Source organism: Saimiri boliviensis, chromosome 11 (assembly GCF_048565385.1).
Source record: "Saimiri boliviensis isolate mSaiBol1 chromosome 11, mSaiBol1.pri, whole genome shotgun sequence".
NCBI classification, from domain to species: domain Eukaryota; kingdom Metazoa; phylum Chordata; class Mammalia; order Primates; family Cebidae; genus Saimiri; species Saimiri boliviensis.
This window is the reverse complement of record NC_133459.1, coordinates 90,966,446-90,979,756: the sequence shown is the minus strand read 5'-3', so window position 1 is coordinate 90,979,756 and position 13,311 is coordinate 90,966,446. Positions and strand designations below refer to the sequence as shown.

General features: G+C 37.8%; 1 protein-coding gene and 1 pseudogene across 1 annotated transcript in view; one reads left to right on the top strand and one right to left on the bottom strand.

The window, feature by feature from the left end:
- The first annotated feature begins 248 nt into the window (after positions 1–248).
- Positions 249–6,209, top strand: LOC101047360 (axin interactor, dorsalization-associated protein-like; annotated as a pseudogene).
- A 4,741-nt stretch (positions 6,210–10,950) lies between these two features.
- The window catches only part of LOC120363152 (transport and Golgi organization protein 1 homolog), a 35,120-nt gene continuing 32,759 nt past the window's right edge, over positions 10,951–13,311 (bottom strand). The window contains exon 24 of the mRNA XM_074381168.1: positions 10,951–11,718. Within this exon, the coding sequence (XP_074237269.1) occupies positions 11,429–11,718 (290 nt within the window). The 3' untranslated portion in view covers positions 10,951–11,428. The remainder of the gene's footprint in view (positions 11,719–13,311) is intronic.

The following is a 13,311-nucleotide window of genomic DNA, read 5'->3' as shown; positions in this document are numbered from 1 at the left end:
AATAATTTCTGGTTTAATGGTGACTGTGAGACATGGAAGTGTAGATTTCACTTGTGTGTTAGTAAATATTTAAAAAGAGTAATGCCAAGTGTTTGGGAGTGTGGGAACCAAGATAATGCCTGGCTAGTTGCTAAGTCAGTTATGAGCAACACTGTATCTTCTCTTTGCTTATTAAAATGTTTACTCTGAAATGACATGGAGCTTTTATTGCTTTTTCTCTGTTGCCAAGTACTTTATTACCAAGGTTGCCATCGGAACCAGGAATGACATTACTCACTAACAGAATTGAGAAAATTGGTTTGAAAGATGCTGGGCAGTGCATCGATCCCTATATTACGGTTAGTGTAAAAGGTAAGTAACTCTTTATTTTTTTTTTCTCTGGTGAATTTTATAACGCTCATTTGGGACTGTTGTTTTGGTGGTGGGGCAGGGAGTCTTATGTGTGTGACAACTCATTTTAGTTCATTCTGTGATGAAGCAAAGTCCCTGGAAGAGATCATCACATTTTCACTGAATACTTCTGAGAGATTTACTTATTTTCTTATTTATAATTTACATTCAGTTTTGCTTTTGAGTTTTTCTTTGTGTGTATCTTTTTATTCTTAAGATTCTGTCTAGGGTTTTGATGAGACACACACATCATCTTCAAAAGCAGACTCATCCTTTAGGGCACGGGTTAACAGAATGTTTCTCACCTTCCAAAGGTGTGTAGGTTTGTTTGCAAAGCCCAGTGTTCTGTTATCCCTTTCCTCCTGCATTAGGCCCTCTCCTTCCTGTTCAAGAGAGAGTTCTACATCGGAGAGTCCTACAGAGGTGGATGAGAATCAGGCCTTAAATAACTCATCAGTGAAGACAGGGAGCTAGAACAGATCCATAGCATTCATTCTCTGAGTGTAATCCTGTGGAGCATTCAACAAGTGAAGTGCTTCTTATCATTCACTATGTCACTATGGTTAGGAAGCATGATTATTCTTAGGATTTTTTTTTTCCTATCCAGTGTGGCAGTTCATTGTGTCTTAAAAACAACCTTTTCACTCTTTCAGAGAGAAACCACATTGGTTAAATTCTTTCATTGTTGCCATTCATGCTTTATTTATAAGGTACTTAACAGTCTTTTAAAAATAATTAATGGAAAATTAAGAATGAAGTTGTCATACTTCTATCCAGAAATATCTGCACTGGTAATCCAAGTGGTTTACTTTAATCTGTAATTTGAGACCAGTAAAGAAACAGATAGGGGCTGAAATCAAATGAGAACTTTTGTCAGTTATAGAAACAAATCCAGATTCAAAAATTCATTAGTACCAATTAAAATCAAAAGGAACTGAGCCACAGAGAGGGATTATTATTCACTAATGCTGTGAAACTTTTACTTCTGATGTTATCAGTTATCAAATATATGGTCTATGGAAAAGTATATATATTCTACATTATAGTTTTACAGAACTGCTTATCTCATTCGGGAATGTACACTGTAAAACAAAGATATTTAATGATAGTGTAGTAGCTGTTAAGTTACCTTTGCATATATGTTGAGCTAAAATATATTTTTGTAAATACCTTTTAAGAACTGAAACAATCAAATGTACTATATTGTTTTAAGGTCTCTAAGACACATCTGTTGAATAACACATAAACACTTGAGTGGTCATTAAATGAGTCCATGTTGAATTTGATTAAACTGGAAGATTCCTGGATCCAGGAAATTAAAGCCATACACGATAACTTAGTGTTTTGTCTAGTTGGTATAAAACGGGTTATGTCATAACAAACATAATGAGAATTTAGATAATATGTAAAAATGTATTCATTAATGAAAGGGTTTCATTGGCAATTCTCATGTCCGTTTTTGGTCCTTTGACTTGAATACAGCAGGGGGATTCTGATAATGTTAGATATAAACCTTTCCAAACCATGCACTTGATCGTTTGGAAATTAGGGGTAGTGGTTCCATTGAAGCATATATTTTACATTTTCAGTTTTGATTGCAGACAAAACTATAGTGGCCTATTTCCTAAGTAAAACAAAAAGTTATCATCCCTATAAATGTCTTCCCTATAACGGTCAAATTTTATGTTCTACAAGCTTTCTTTTGTACCTGATTGAGACAGGCTTCCTCCTTCCCACTGCAAAGTGACCCATCCCTCACTCAGTCCCTCCAGTGCCTCTGTGGTCACCAGCAACTCTTCAGGTACCTGCTCATGCCAAATGGGTATTTCTGTTAGCCTAAGAATTTCCTCTCCGCTTTCTCCCGGCATCCTTATAAAATATACCCTCTGTAGTTTGCAGGGTTTTTTGTTTTTTGGTTTTTTTTTTTGAGACGAAGTTTTGCTCTTGTTGCCCAGGCTGGAGTGCAATGGCAAGATCTTGGCTCACTGCAACCTCTGCCCCCCAGAATTCAAGCTATTCTCCTGCCTCAGCCTCCCAAGTAGCTGGGATTACAGGCATGCATGCCACTATGCCTGGCTAATTTTTTTGCATTTTTACAGAGACAGGGTTTCACTACGTTGGTCAGGCTGGTCTTGAACTCCTGACCTCAAGTGATTCACCCACCTTGGCCTCCCAAAGTGCTGTGATTACAGGCATGAGCCACCGCACCCTACCTAGTTTGCAGTTTTTAAGTCTGCATATTTGAATGTTCCTAAAGAGAAACTTATTTTCTCTTTAGATCTGAATGGCATAGACTTAACTCCTGTGCAAGATACTCCTGTGGCTTCAAGAAAAGAAGATACATATGTTCACTTTAATGTGGACATTGAGCTCCAGAATCATGTTGAAAAATTATCCAAAGGTTTGTAATCTTAACTAACAATTGGCTTCTTTATGGACGGAATTCTCATCTTATTTGTGTTTGTACGTATGTTGGACCTAGCATAGTTAGTATCTGGCAAAAGCAAATGTCACATAGTATTTACTGATTTCAATAAAATATACATATTTTTTAAATGTGGGAATTAGGAATTGGGTTATCTACGTGTCTAGTAACACTGTTATGTAGTAAAACAATCTTTAATAATAGAATTTTATTGTCTTTACCAAGAAAACAAAGTTTTTCAGACACTAAAGATCTCGGAGAAGCAGCAGCTCCCTAAGGCTCTCTGATGATTAAGTGTTGAGTATTTCGAGTATTTGGTAGAATGATAACTTGACTTGCAGTTAATTGTTAGGAAAGAGGAAAGGACACAAATTTCTGAAATAGTGAGATTACATTTCCAAGTGCAGTTCTTAGGATTAAATACTTCCCCATGCTTTTTGCCCAATGAGAATTTCAGTGTTCTCTGAAGAGGTGGCTTCAGAATCCCTTTATCACCTGAGGATTCAGCTGCAGTTTCTGAAATTTTCAGGCTCTGTAGGACATGTAAGTGCCTTTTGAAGTGACTGCCTCAGCTTCTGAAATATTTGATATTTCACTTCTCAAGTCTGGTTCTGCTGCCTCCTCTCTTTCTCCACTAAAAGACCTTTCAGTGCTTCTGTTACAATGGTGGTCCTCAGAATATGACCCCTGGGAGAGCAGCAGCAGCACCTGGAACCTTGTTAGGTGCCAACCCCAGACTGCCTGAATCCAAAACCGTGAGGACCAGCCTAGCACTCTGTTTTAGGATACCCTCTAAGTGATTCTGACATACACCAAAGTTCCAGAGTGGCTGTGTTAGCAGACTGTGAATGTAGGAGTGCTTATTAAATATTGCTGAAGAAATTTCAGTTATGAGTATGTCTTCTGAACAAAACTATTGATTTGTTTCATTTCTTTAACTCCATTGCCTTAAGAAATGTTTGTGATGTGGAGGGGAGAAGGTGAAATATTTCATGGGCCAACTTTTCTGTTTTATTACACTGCATTCTTTCTTAATGGCTTGACTCACCAGATAATAAAAGTAGAACTAGATTCAGAATTTGACTCCATTCAATTTTCTCTAGCTTCAAACTTACTGTTTACAGTTGCTGTAGTTTTAACTGATATTATTGTTAATGAGCATACTTTCATGCTTATAAACATTTTAACATAATCTTCCCAGGACATTCTTATTTCATATTTTGTTCTTTCTTATAAATAGCATGATGAAGGACACAGTAAATATACTATCTACAGGTGATGCAGATTAATCATTTAACTTCCTCAAAACGATGGTAACATATTTGAACTTTAGCATTGTTTTCAAACGTGACTCTATCTTCACATTTATTCAGAACTCAAGACACAACCATGATGAGGAGATGGGTTTCCGAGCTGAAAAGACTCTGCTATCTTAAAAATCTCTGAGGTTTTCTAATGACAAAATGCCTCTGTGATTCTTGTGGAAGGGAGAAGAGAAGCTACCATTTGTAGAAATGACAAGGTCACACACCTAGGGAAGAGAGTTTACCAGTAACCTAACTATTGTAATCCTTTCGAGCATGTTGGGAGTGGATGGCTGAATATGTCCATCTCTCCCTCACCCACATCCCAGTGTCTCCTGAGCGATTGGTTTTGCTTTCCCTCCTTGTCATGTGACATGCTCCGTTTGGACTCAAGTGTCAGTGCTGCACATACATTTCTGAACATTGCTAAACTTCTAGTGACTTGTGAGTTTTGTCATCAGTGAAAGTATTGAACGTGTGCTGTCTTTGAAAGCCAAGCTCCTGCCCTCCTCTGGTTAAGGCAGTAATTAGAAGTAGTCAGTAAAGAGTGAGACTGATTTCCTTCCTTGACTTTCCATGCCTTCTTTAGAAATTCATTTTTCTTGGCCACATTGATGAGCAACTTATTTCTCTCTTTTTAGCTTTTTTCTGCAGAATTGGGGGAAGAGTTTATGTGTTGGATTTTGGGGACATAGAACTGTCTAAATTTCTTTTTTTTTCTTTTCTTTTTTTTTTTGAGACAGTGTCTCACTCTGTCACACAGGCTGGGGCACAGTGGCACAATCATGGCTTATTGCAGCCTTAATCTCTGCAGGCTCAGGTTATCCTCCCAAGTAGCTGGGACTACAGACACACACCACCAAGCCCGGCTATTAAAAAAAAAAAATTGTAGAGGTTGGGGTCTTACCATGTTGCCCAGGCTAGTTTCAAACTCCTGGGCTCAAGTGATCTGCCCACCTTGGCATCCCAAAGTGCTGGGGTTACAGGCATGAGCCACCACAGCTGGCCAGAACTGTCTGAATTCTCATTATCACTTGTTCATTGGAGAAGAGGGACAGAATAAATAGATTAGCTCTTTGAACCTTTGTCTTCCACGGCACTGTCTTAACACAAACATGCAATTCCAGGAGAAACATCAGAACAGTGCTTTGAGTACTGAAAAAGTTATTAAGAGGTAACATTTTACAGCTGAATCAGCATGTGATTTATGTTGTTTGAATTCCAAAATACCCCCAAGTTTGAAGTTTTGAGTTTTTGCTTTGGGTTAAGGGAAATGATTCAAGCTTAATTTTTTTAGGAACTCTTTTAAATGCATTTTCTACCTGAGGAGTTTCTATGAGTGTTGAAGTATCTTTGTTCTTCTTTGGTATTTCATGTTTTATAGCAGCTTGTGATTCTACCTGCGTACATAACTGTTATACACACTTGAAGCAGTCTAGCTAAAGAAGTTTTGCTATAGTTTGTAGAATTGGATGATAAGGAGACATGTCACTCTACTCAGATACAGAAGAGTTTGGGGTAACAACCATATTGTTATTGTCAAATCATTGAGACTTGCACAAGTTGCTTTCTTAAATTATGCCAGCCGTAGCTGTTCATATGCTTCTGGTGACCAAAGGAAATGAATTGACACACCAGTGGTTTATGTGGCTTGTTTTAATTCCTTAGGTGCAGCTATCTTCCTTGAATTCAAACACTGCAATCCTAAAAAATGGTTTACCAGCACCAAGTGTTTTGCTTTCATGGAGATGGATGAAATTAAACCTGGGCCAATTGTAATAGAACTGTAAGTGATGTGCATATAGACTTAGTACTAATTTGATGGTGACTCGTTTATCTTTCTTCTTAATATCCCATATCCAGTATTTAACCCTGGAATAATTTAGTATTTTAAACAATGGTCTTTCTGTTGTAATTATAGATCAAGAAACCCACTGACTTTAAAAGAAAGAAATTGCAATTATTGACCAAGAAACCACTTTATCTTCATCTACATCAAACTTTGCACAAGGAAATGATCCTGACATGATGAACCTGGAACTTCTGTGAATTTTACCACTCAGTAGAAACCATCATACCTCTGTGTAGCATATTCACCCTTCAACAGGCAGGAAGCAAGCCGCACCTAGACTGGTAGGCCGGAGGGAGTCCTTTGCAAACCTATACCACAGAATCAAAGTTCAGCACATCACTGATGTATAAGATTCCTTTGTATACAGGTCTATTGTAAATTTTGAAACATGTTTTTACTTTTCTATTAATTGTGCAATTAATAGTCTATTTTCTAATTCACCACTACTCCTACCCTGCTTCCTGGAACAATACTGTTGTGGGATGTGCTCACCTTCAGACTTAATACAGCAATAAGAATGTGCTAGAGTTTACGCATCTGTTCACTTTTGCTCCAATATGCTCTTTTGACTTAACTTCAAGCTTTGGGTTGATGTGGGTAAGATAGTGTCATACTGCTTTGAGAGGTATTGGACCAGTTCTGCTGCCTAAGAAGGTCTGTCTGGATATTTATAGGCTTCTCCTCTGAAGTGGCCTAAATTCACCCTGATCTGATAGTTTTTCCTGCTTAGAAAGTGTCCCTTGGCCAGATCAGTATCCCATAAGGGAGTGTTCCCTAGGTTGTACCTGTGATTTTTACCAGATGACCAGATTGTTTTTCTGAAAGTGAGCATATTTTTAGTCATGTTGATTAGCCGCTCTTCTACATCACATTATTACTCTTTCTGACGATGATTCTAGGGTTAACATTGGAACCATCTCAAAAGAATTACAAATTTTTAGATGGGCTTACAACATCTTCTAAATAATGTAATCTAAATATAATTGAGTCAGATGCTAACGAGATACTGCAGGCGTAACTGCTGTTTTTCTGACAACTGATTGTTAAACCTTAAAACCCTCTTATAGTGAGGAGTATGCAAAATCTGGAAAGATATTCTATTTTTTATATATAGGTAGATAGGATCGTCATTTATTTCCTATTTAGATATACTGACATTCATTCATATGAAAATATGCAGGTCATTAGCTTACTATAATTTGACTATTTACTTTTGACTTAATGGGGCATAAAGAAAACTTTTGTAGTACACATGAGGTGGATATTTGATACATAGAACATTAAGATTTGTGGTGGGCTTTCTGTGGGTTAGATGTAAAGCCCACATATTTTAATATTCACTATTGTAAATGAGCAATGCATGAGGGGAATGAGTGTCAGTACCTGGCCTATTTTTAAACTAGTGTAATCACCCTAGTCATACCATTCAGTATGTTTGCTTTTTAAAATAAGTAACCACAATTAAGTTGCTTTAGCCCTTGCACTTCAAGAGATCTAGTCTGTACTTTCAGTTGTCTGTTAGGTCCATTCCGTTTACTAGATGGATGTTAATAAAAACTATGTGAGCCTGAAAAAATTCTCGGCCAAATTTCATCTTGTCTCTCATCTTGATTGGATTAATTCCAAATCCTAAAATGATTCAGTCCACAACAGATCTAGGGGATGAAGAATTTGCCTTACTTTGTTCACTCAGATCTTAAGACTGTGAGTTGTCAAATCCCTAGACTGTAAGCTCTTCAAGGAGCAAGAAGCACATTTTCTCCGTGTTAGGCAATGTTTCTGAGGTGCTTGGAAGCACTCTGTACCCTGTGGAGTACTCAGTACCTTTAGTCTGATGTTGCTGACAAGACCTACAAAACAATCCCTTAAAGAAACTCATTAAAATGTAGCAAAAACGATGTATTATTTTGTCTCTTTTCTCATAAACCATAAGATATGTATATCAAAGTGATAATTTCTATGAAGCATCTGCTATCCTTCACGTAAGTATGGTTTATATGAACTACCAATACCTTTCATCAACATTAAAGAAGCTTAAATTTAACACTGTGTGATTAGCTTAACTTTAATTCAGCCCTGAATGTAACAAAAAAAAAAATGAGGGATTGTCTTGAAGTTGACACAGAATATAACATATCCCACAAATTATTTAAATTTACTTTCCAAAGAAAAAAATCAGCCACTGATGATATAACTACAACTATAGTAGAAATGTTTTTAGGCTGAGTATTGCTGCTTCATAAATAAGTCAATTTTAGCAACTAAATCCAGACACAATTAGTTGGCGATGACTTCTGAAAGAGATGAAACTTTAGAGATGGAGAAGTTATTTGACTGAGGGATGATACTCCCTGTACTATCTGCATATTGGCACCCTGCTAGGGCTTTGCTGTAGAAATGCTGCAATCAGATGGATGTGAGAGGAAGCAATTATGGACCAGTTCACAGCTTCTCAGATAAGCTACACTGGAATCTTTACAGTTTACCAATTCCTCAATGATATCAGATATAGAGAAATCACCAAAAAAGGCTTGAGAGGGGAAAAATGCTCTAATTTTGAATTTTAAAAATGGATTTAATTTACCTTCCCTACTTACCTTCCTAGATGGCATAATCTACATTTAAATGACATTTAAAATTAGAAACTGGCCAGGCTCGATGGCTCACGCCTGTAATCCCAGCACTTTGGGAGGCCAAGGTGGGCAGATCACCTGAGGTTGGGAGTTTGAGACCAGCCTGACCAACATGGAGAAACCCCATTTCTACTAAAAATACAAAAATCATTAGCCAGGCATGGTGGTGTATGCCTGTAATCCCAGCAACTCATGGGGCTGAGGCAGGGGAATCACTTAAACCTGGGATGCGGAGGTCGAGCTGAGCGAGATCGTGCCATTGCACTCCAGCCTGAGCAACAAGAGCGAAACTTTGTCTACAAAAAAAGTAATAATAATAATTAGAAAATCGGGAAACAACAGATGCTGGAGAGGATGTGGAGAAATAGGAACACTTTTACACTGTTGGTGGGAATGTAAATTAATTCAACCATTGTGGAAGACAGTGTGGCGATTCCTCAAGGACCTAAAAATAGAAATCCCATTTGACCCAGCAATCCCATTACTGGGTATATATCCAAAGGATTATAAATCATTCTACTACAAGGACACGTGCACACGAATGTTCATTGCAGCACTGTTTACAATAGCAAAGACCTGGAACCAACCCAAATGCCCAACGATGATAGACTGGATAGGGAAAATGTGGTACATATACACCATGGAATATTATGCAGCCATCAAAAACGATGAGTTCACGTCCTTTATAGGGACATGGATGAACCTGGAAACCATCATTCTCAGCAAACTGACACAAGAGCAGAAAATCAAACACCGTATATTCTCGCTCATAGGCGGGTGTTGAACAATGAGAACACATGGACACAGGGAGGGGAGCACTACACACTGGGGTCTGTTGGGGGGAAATGGGGGAGGGGCGGGGGGGTGGGGAGGTGGGAAGAGATAGCATGGGGAGAAATGACAGATACAGGTGAGGGGACGGAAGGCAGCAAAGCACACTGCCATGTGTGTACCTATGCAACAATCTTGCATGTTCATCACATGTACCCCAAAACCTAAAATGCAATAAAAAAAAAAGAAGAGAAAAAAAAAAAAAAAAAAAAAAAAAAAAAATAATAATAATTAGAAACTATTAACTTCAGCATTGTTTTGTGTTCTAAAGAGATTGACAGGTAAACTCAAAAGCTGTATTTGTGACTTAATCTTATTTTACATGGTTAAAAGTAGCCTATGCCCTCTATGGAGTTTTCCTCTTAATTTCTATTCTTGATATTAAATGAGAAGAAATACAGACTGAATTCTCTTTTCCCAAAGAATTCATATATTCCTTATGAACTGTGAAAGGGTTGCCTTCTTTCACAGGTCCTTATATTTCTAAAGTATCTTCAGTCGTTTAGTATAAAGAGAAAATTTTGTTTCATGTCAAAGCTTTTGCTCCTTTATACAAGGTATTAATAGATTAAATATCAAAACAGTGATAAGTCATATACCGAGTTTCAAAATTATTACATCATAGGGCTTTAAAAAATGGAAGAACATAGAGTAGCAATTAAGGAAAGTATCAGCCTTTTAGAATTTTAATCTAAATCTTAAACTCCTCAAAAGGAGTGCCATTATTATTGTAATTAAAATGTCTGAAGAGTTCTTAGAAACATAGTTTTTAAAGAAACATTGTTTTAAAGACACTGTGTAGTAATGGATAAGACTTTTAAGTATGGTGCAATTCCAGATAGGTAATGATTTTTAAATGAAAGCACCAATGTTTAAATACTAATTTTGGAATCTGTCATCCCCCTTTCCCCCCAAAAAAAGAATTAATTTCAACCCTTGGTGCAGACCTAGGGCATGTTGTAAACCTCACAGCCCTACATCATTCTTTCTCATGGCGTTATACTTTTCCAATTTTTTATCATATTCCTTGAAAATCAGTGGCAAGGTATGGGAAAGATAAGAGACCATACATTTGAACATTTAAAAGAGATTTCAGTACTTTTATGACACATCGTTTTCACTTTTCTGTTGTGCACCCTTTCTACAGGAATGGAAAAGCAATAGAACATCAGGTCAAACAACTCTTGCTACTAATGTAAACTCACTCTCTGAAAACCATTCTCAAATAGACAATGAGTGTCATAAAGCAAGCATGTGAATGCTACACAACTGGGAACCCACTAACTTTTTTGAAATAAAAAGACATCACTTGTAGGGTTCACAGGTGACTGAGGGGAGCAGCCAGAAGTGTGCAGGCAGCCACCATCTTAAATTCCGGGAGATTGAGTTTACATGTTCTCCAAATGGCACAAGCTTCCTAACAGTCCAATGAATCAACAGACACTTGGGAAATATTAATAAACAACTTTTTATGAACTATTACTACAAAGAACTTCAGCAAGAGGGGAGAGAAATTTTAGTGACCTTTTAGTAAACATTTTTAGCTTAACAGTCTTTGGGACCAGATAGTTTTTTAAGAAAAACAAAAATGCTTATAAACACCATTGCTCTGTATTCAGCTGGTGTACACTAAAAACAGGATGATGGAAATACATGTTTTTAAAGCATTTACACAGGAAATGTTCATATTTTTCATGACATTCTAAATCATTTAGCAATTACAATGCTACGTTAGCTAAAACACAAGTATTCTTTATTGCACATTTCAAAGTAGTAAAAACGCTATAGCTTAAAAGGTGATTTTTACTTAGGGAAGAAATGACATTTCTGAATTGTTTGGCTCAAAAATGCATACTGCCAAGGCAGCTTAGTTCTAACAACAGATCTTTCAAAATAAACTTGGATTTGGAAGCCAATGAAATCCTTTACTGTAATGAATAATGTACAGTCCATTTTTTCTCCAATCAAACATCAGAGGTCATAGTTATAGGCTCTACTTTAAAGCCACTGAACAGTCCTGACTAGTGCTCTGAGAAGCCAGAGGAGGCTCATCTCTAGAGCATGGCAACAGTAAGCCTCTTGTGGCAGGTGGTGGTGGGTAATCCTGGGGAACATGGATTGGGGGTGGCAACTGGGTACCAGGAATAAAGTACTCTCTTGGACCAAGAGGACCTAAAGGTCCAAATGGTGCATGTCCTGGTAAAAATTCCCGAGGGTGGAGTGGCAGCTCCCATTTTCCTGGTGCAAATTCTCTTAAGCGTAGTGGTGGACGAGAACCAGGGCCTGGAAAACAAAAATTATGTCGAGTAAATTCCTAGGAACAGAGCTAAATTAAGATGATGCCAGGTATGTTAATATAACCTGTCATCCTTTTCTTTTTTCAGAGGCAGGGTCTTCCCTGTCAGCCAGGCTGGAGTGGAGTGAAGTGATCATGGCTCACTGCAGCCTCAATCTCCTGGGCTCAATCGATCCTCCCCGCTCAGACTTCGAGTAGCTGGGACGGCAGGTGCAAACAACCACACCCAGCTAATTTTTGTATTTTTTGAAAAGACAGAGTTTCACCATGTTGCCCAGGCTAGTCTCAAACTCCTAGGCTCAAGGGGTCCACCTGCCTCAGCCTTCCAAAGTGCTGGAATTACAGGCATGAGCCACTGAGCCTGGCCTGTCATCTTTATCTTGAGATAGATTTCTACTTGGAAGTACTATATACCATAACAAGAAGACAGATTAAATCTGGCTTCATTACAACAAATATTTTGATAAATTCCATTGTTTACTACTGTATATTAAAAAGTTACGTAGTACCCCAACATGTGATTAATATATGCCATAAAAATCAAGGTGCTAGCCCAGCTGGAAAAGGTGTTACACCTTCATCTAATTAAATCAGCAGCATTCATTAGATAGCAGTTAAATTCTACCTTCTCTTTGATATATCCTTCCTTTGTACTCCCGAAGATGAGGGTTGAGGGTTTGATACTTCCCTGTCTAATATTCTGTGACCCACTGCTTATGCTTCTGTTATGAGTGATTAGAAGCTTTATGTTGCGGATTGTGTATATCTGTGCAATACAGAACATCTTAAATAGGGGATGTGTTTTATCTACCTTTCTATCCGTTGCAAAACCTAGTACAAAGCAAGATATCTTCAAAAACAAAATGTGCTGGATACTCCTGGCTGATACCTGGAAACCCAGCACATTGGGAGGCCAAGGCGGGTGGATCACGAGGTCAAGAGATCAAGACCATCCTGGAAAACATGGTGAAACCCCAACACTACTAACAATACAAAAACATAGCTGGGCATGATGGCATGTGCCTGTAATCCCAGCTACTCAGGAGACTGAGGCCAGAGAATTGACTGAACCTAGAAGGCAGATGTTGGGATTAGCTGAGATCATGCCATTGCACTCCAACCTGGGTAACAAGAGTGAAAGTCCCTCTCAAACAAACAAACAAAAAGAAATACCTTGCACTGAAAGAACAATAATCTCTGCACATTAATGACTTTAATCTACACTTCAAGCTACAGACGTCTATATACAGTGTTCTACATTGTGATTTTTGTTTGGTGTATATGTAAGCTGACTTTCATATCTTACTATTACAGACGTATTTAGGATTCAAAATAGACTCAACAGCATTTCATACTATAGTAATGAGAAGGGGAACCATGTACGCCTCATAAACTATAAAGTTGCTAAGGCAAATACAGTTGATTCTTGAACAATGCAGGGATTAGGTGTGCTGATCGCCCGTGCAGTCAAAAACCATGTGTAACTTTTGACTCACCAAAGCCAACCTACTAATAAACAGCCTACTATTGACCAGAAGCCTTACCAATAACATAAGCAGTTGATTAACACATATTATGTG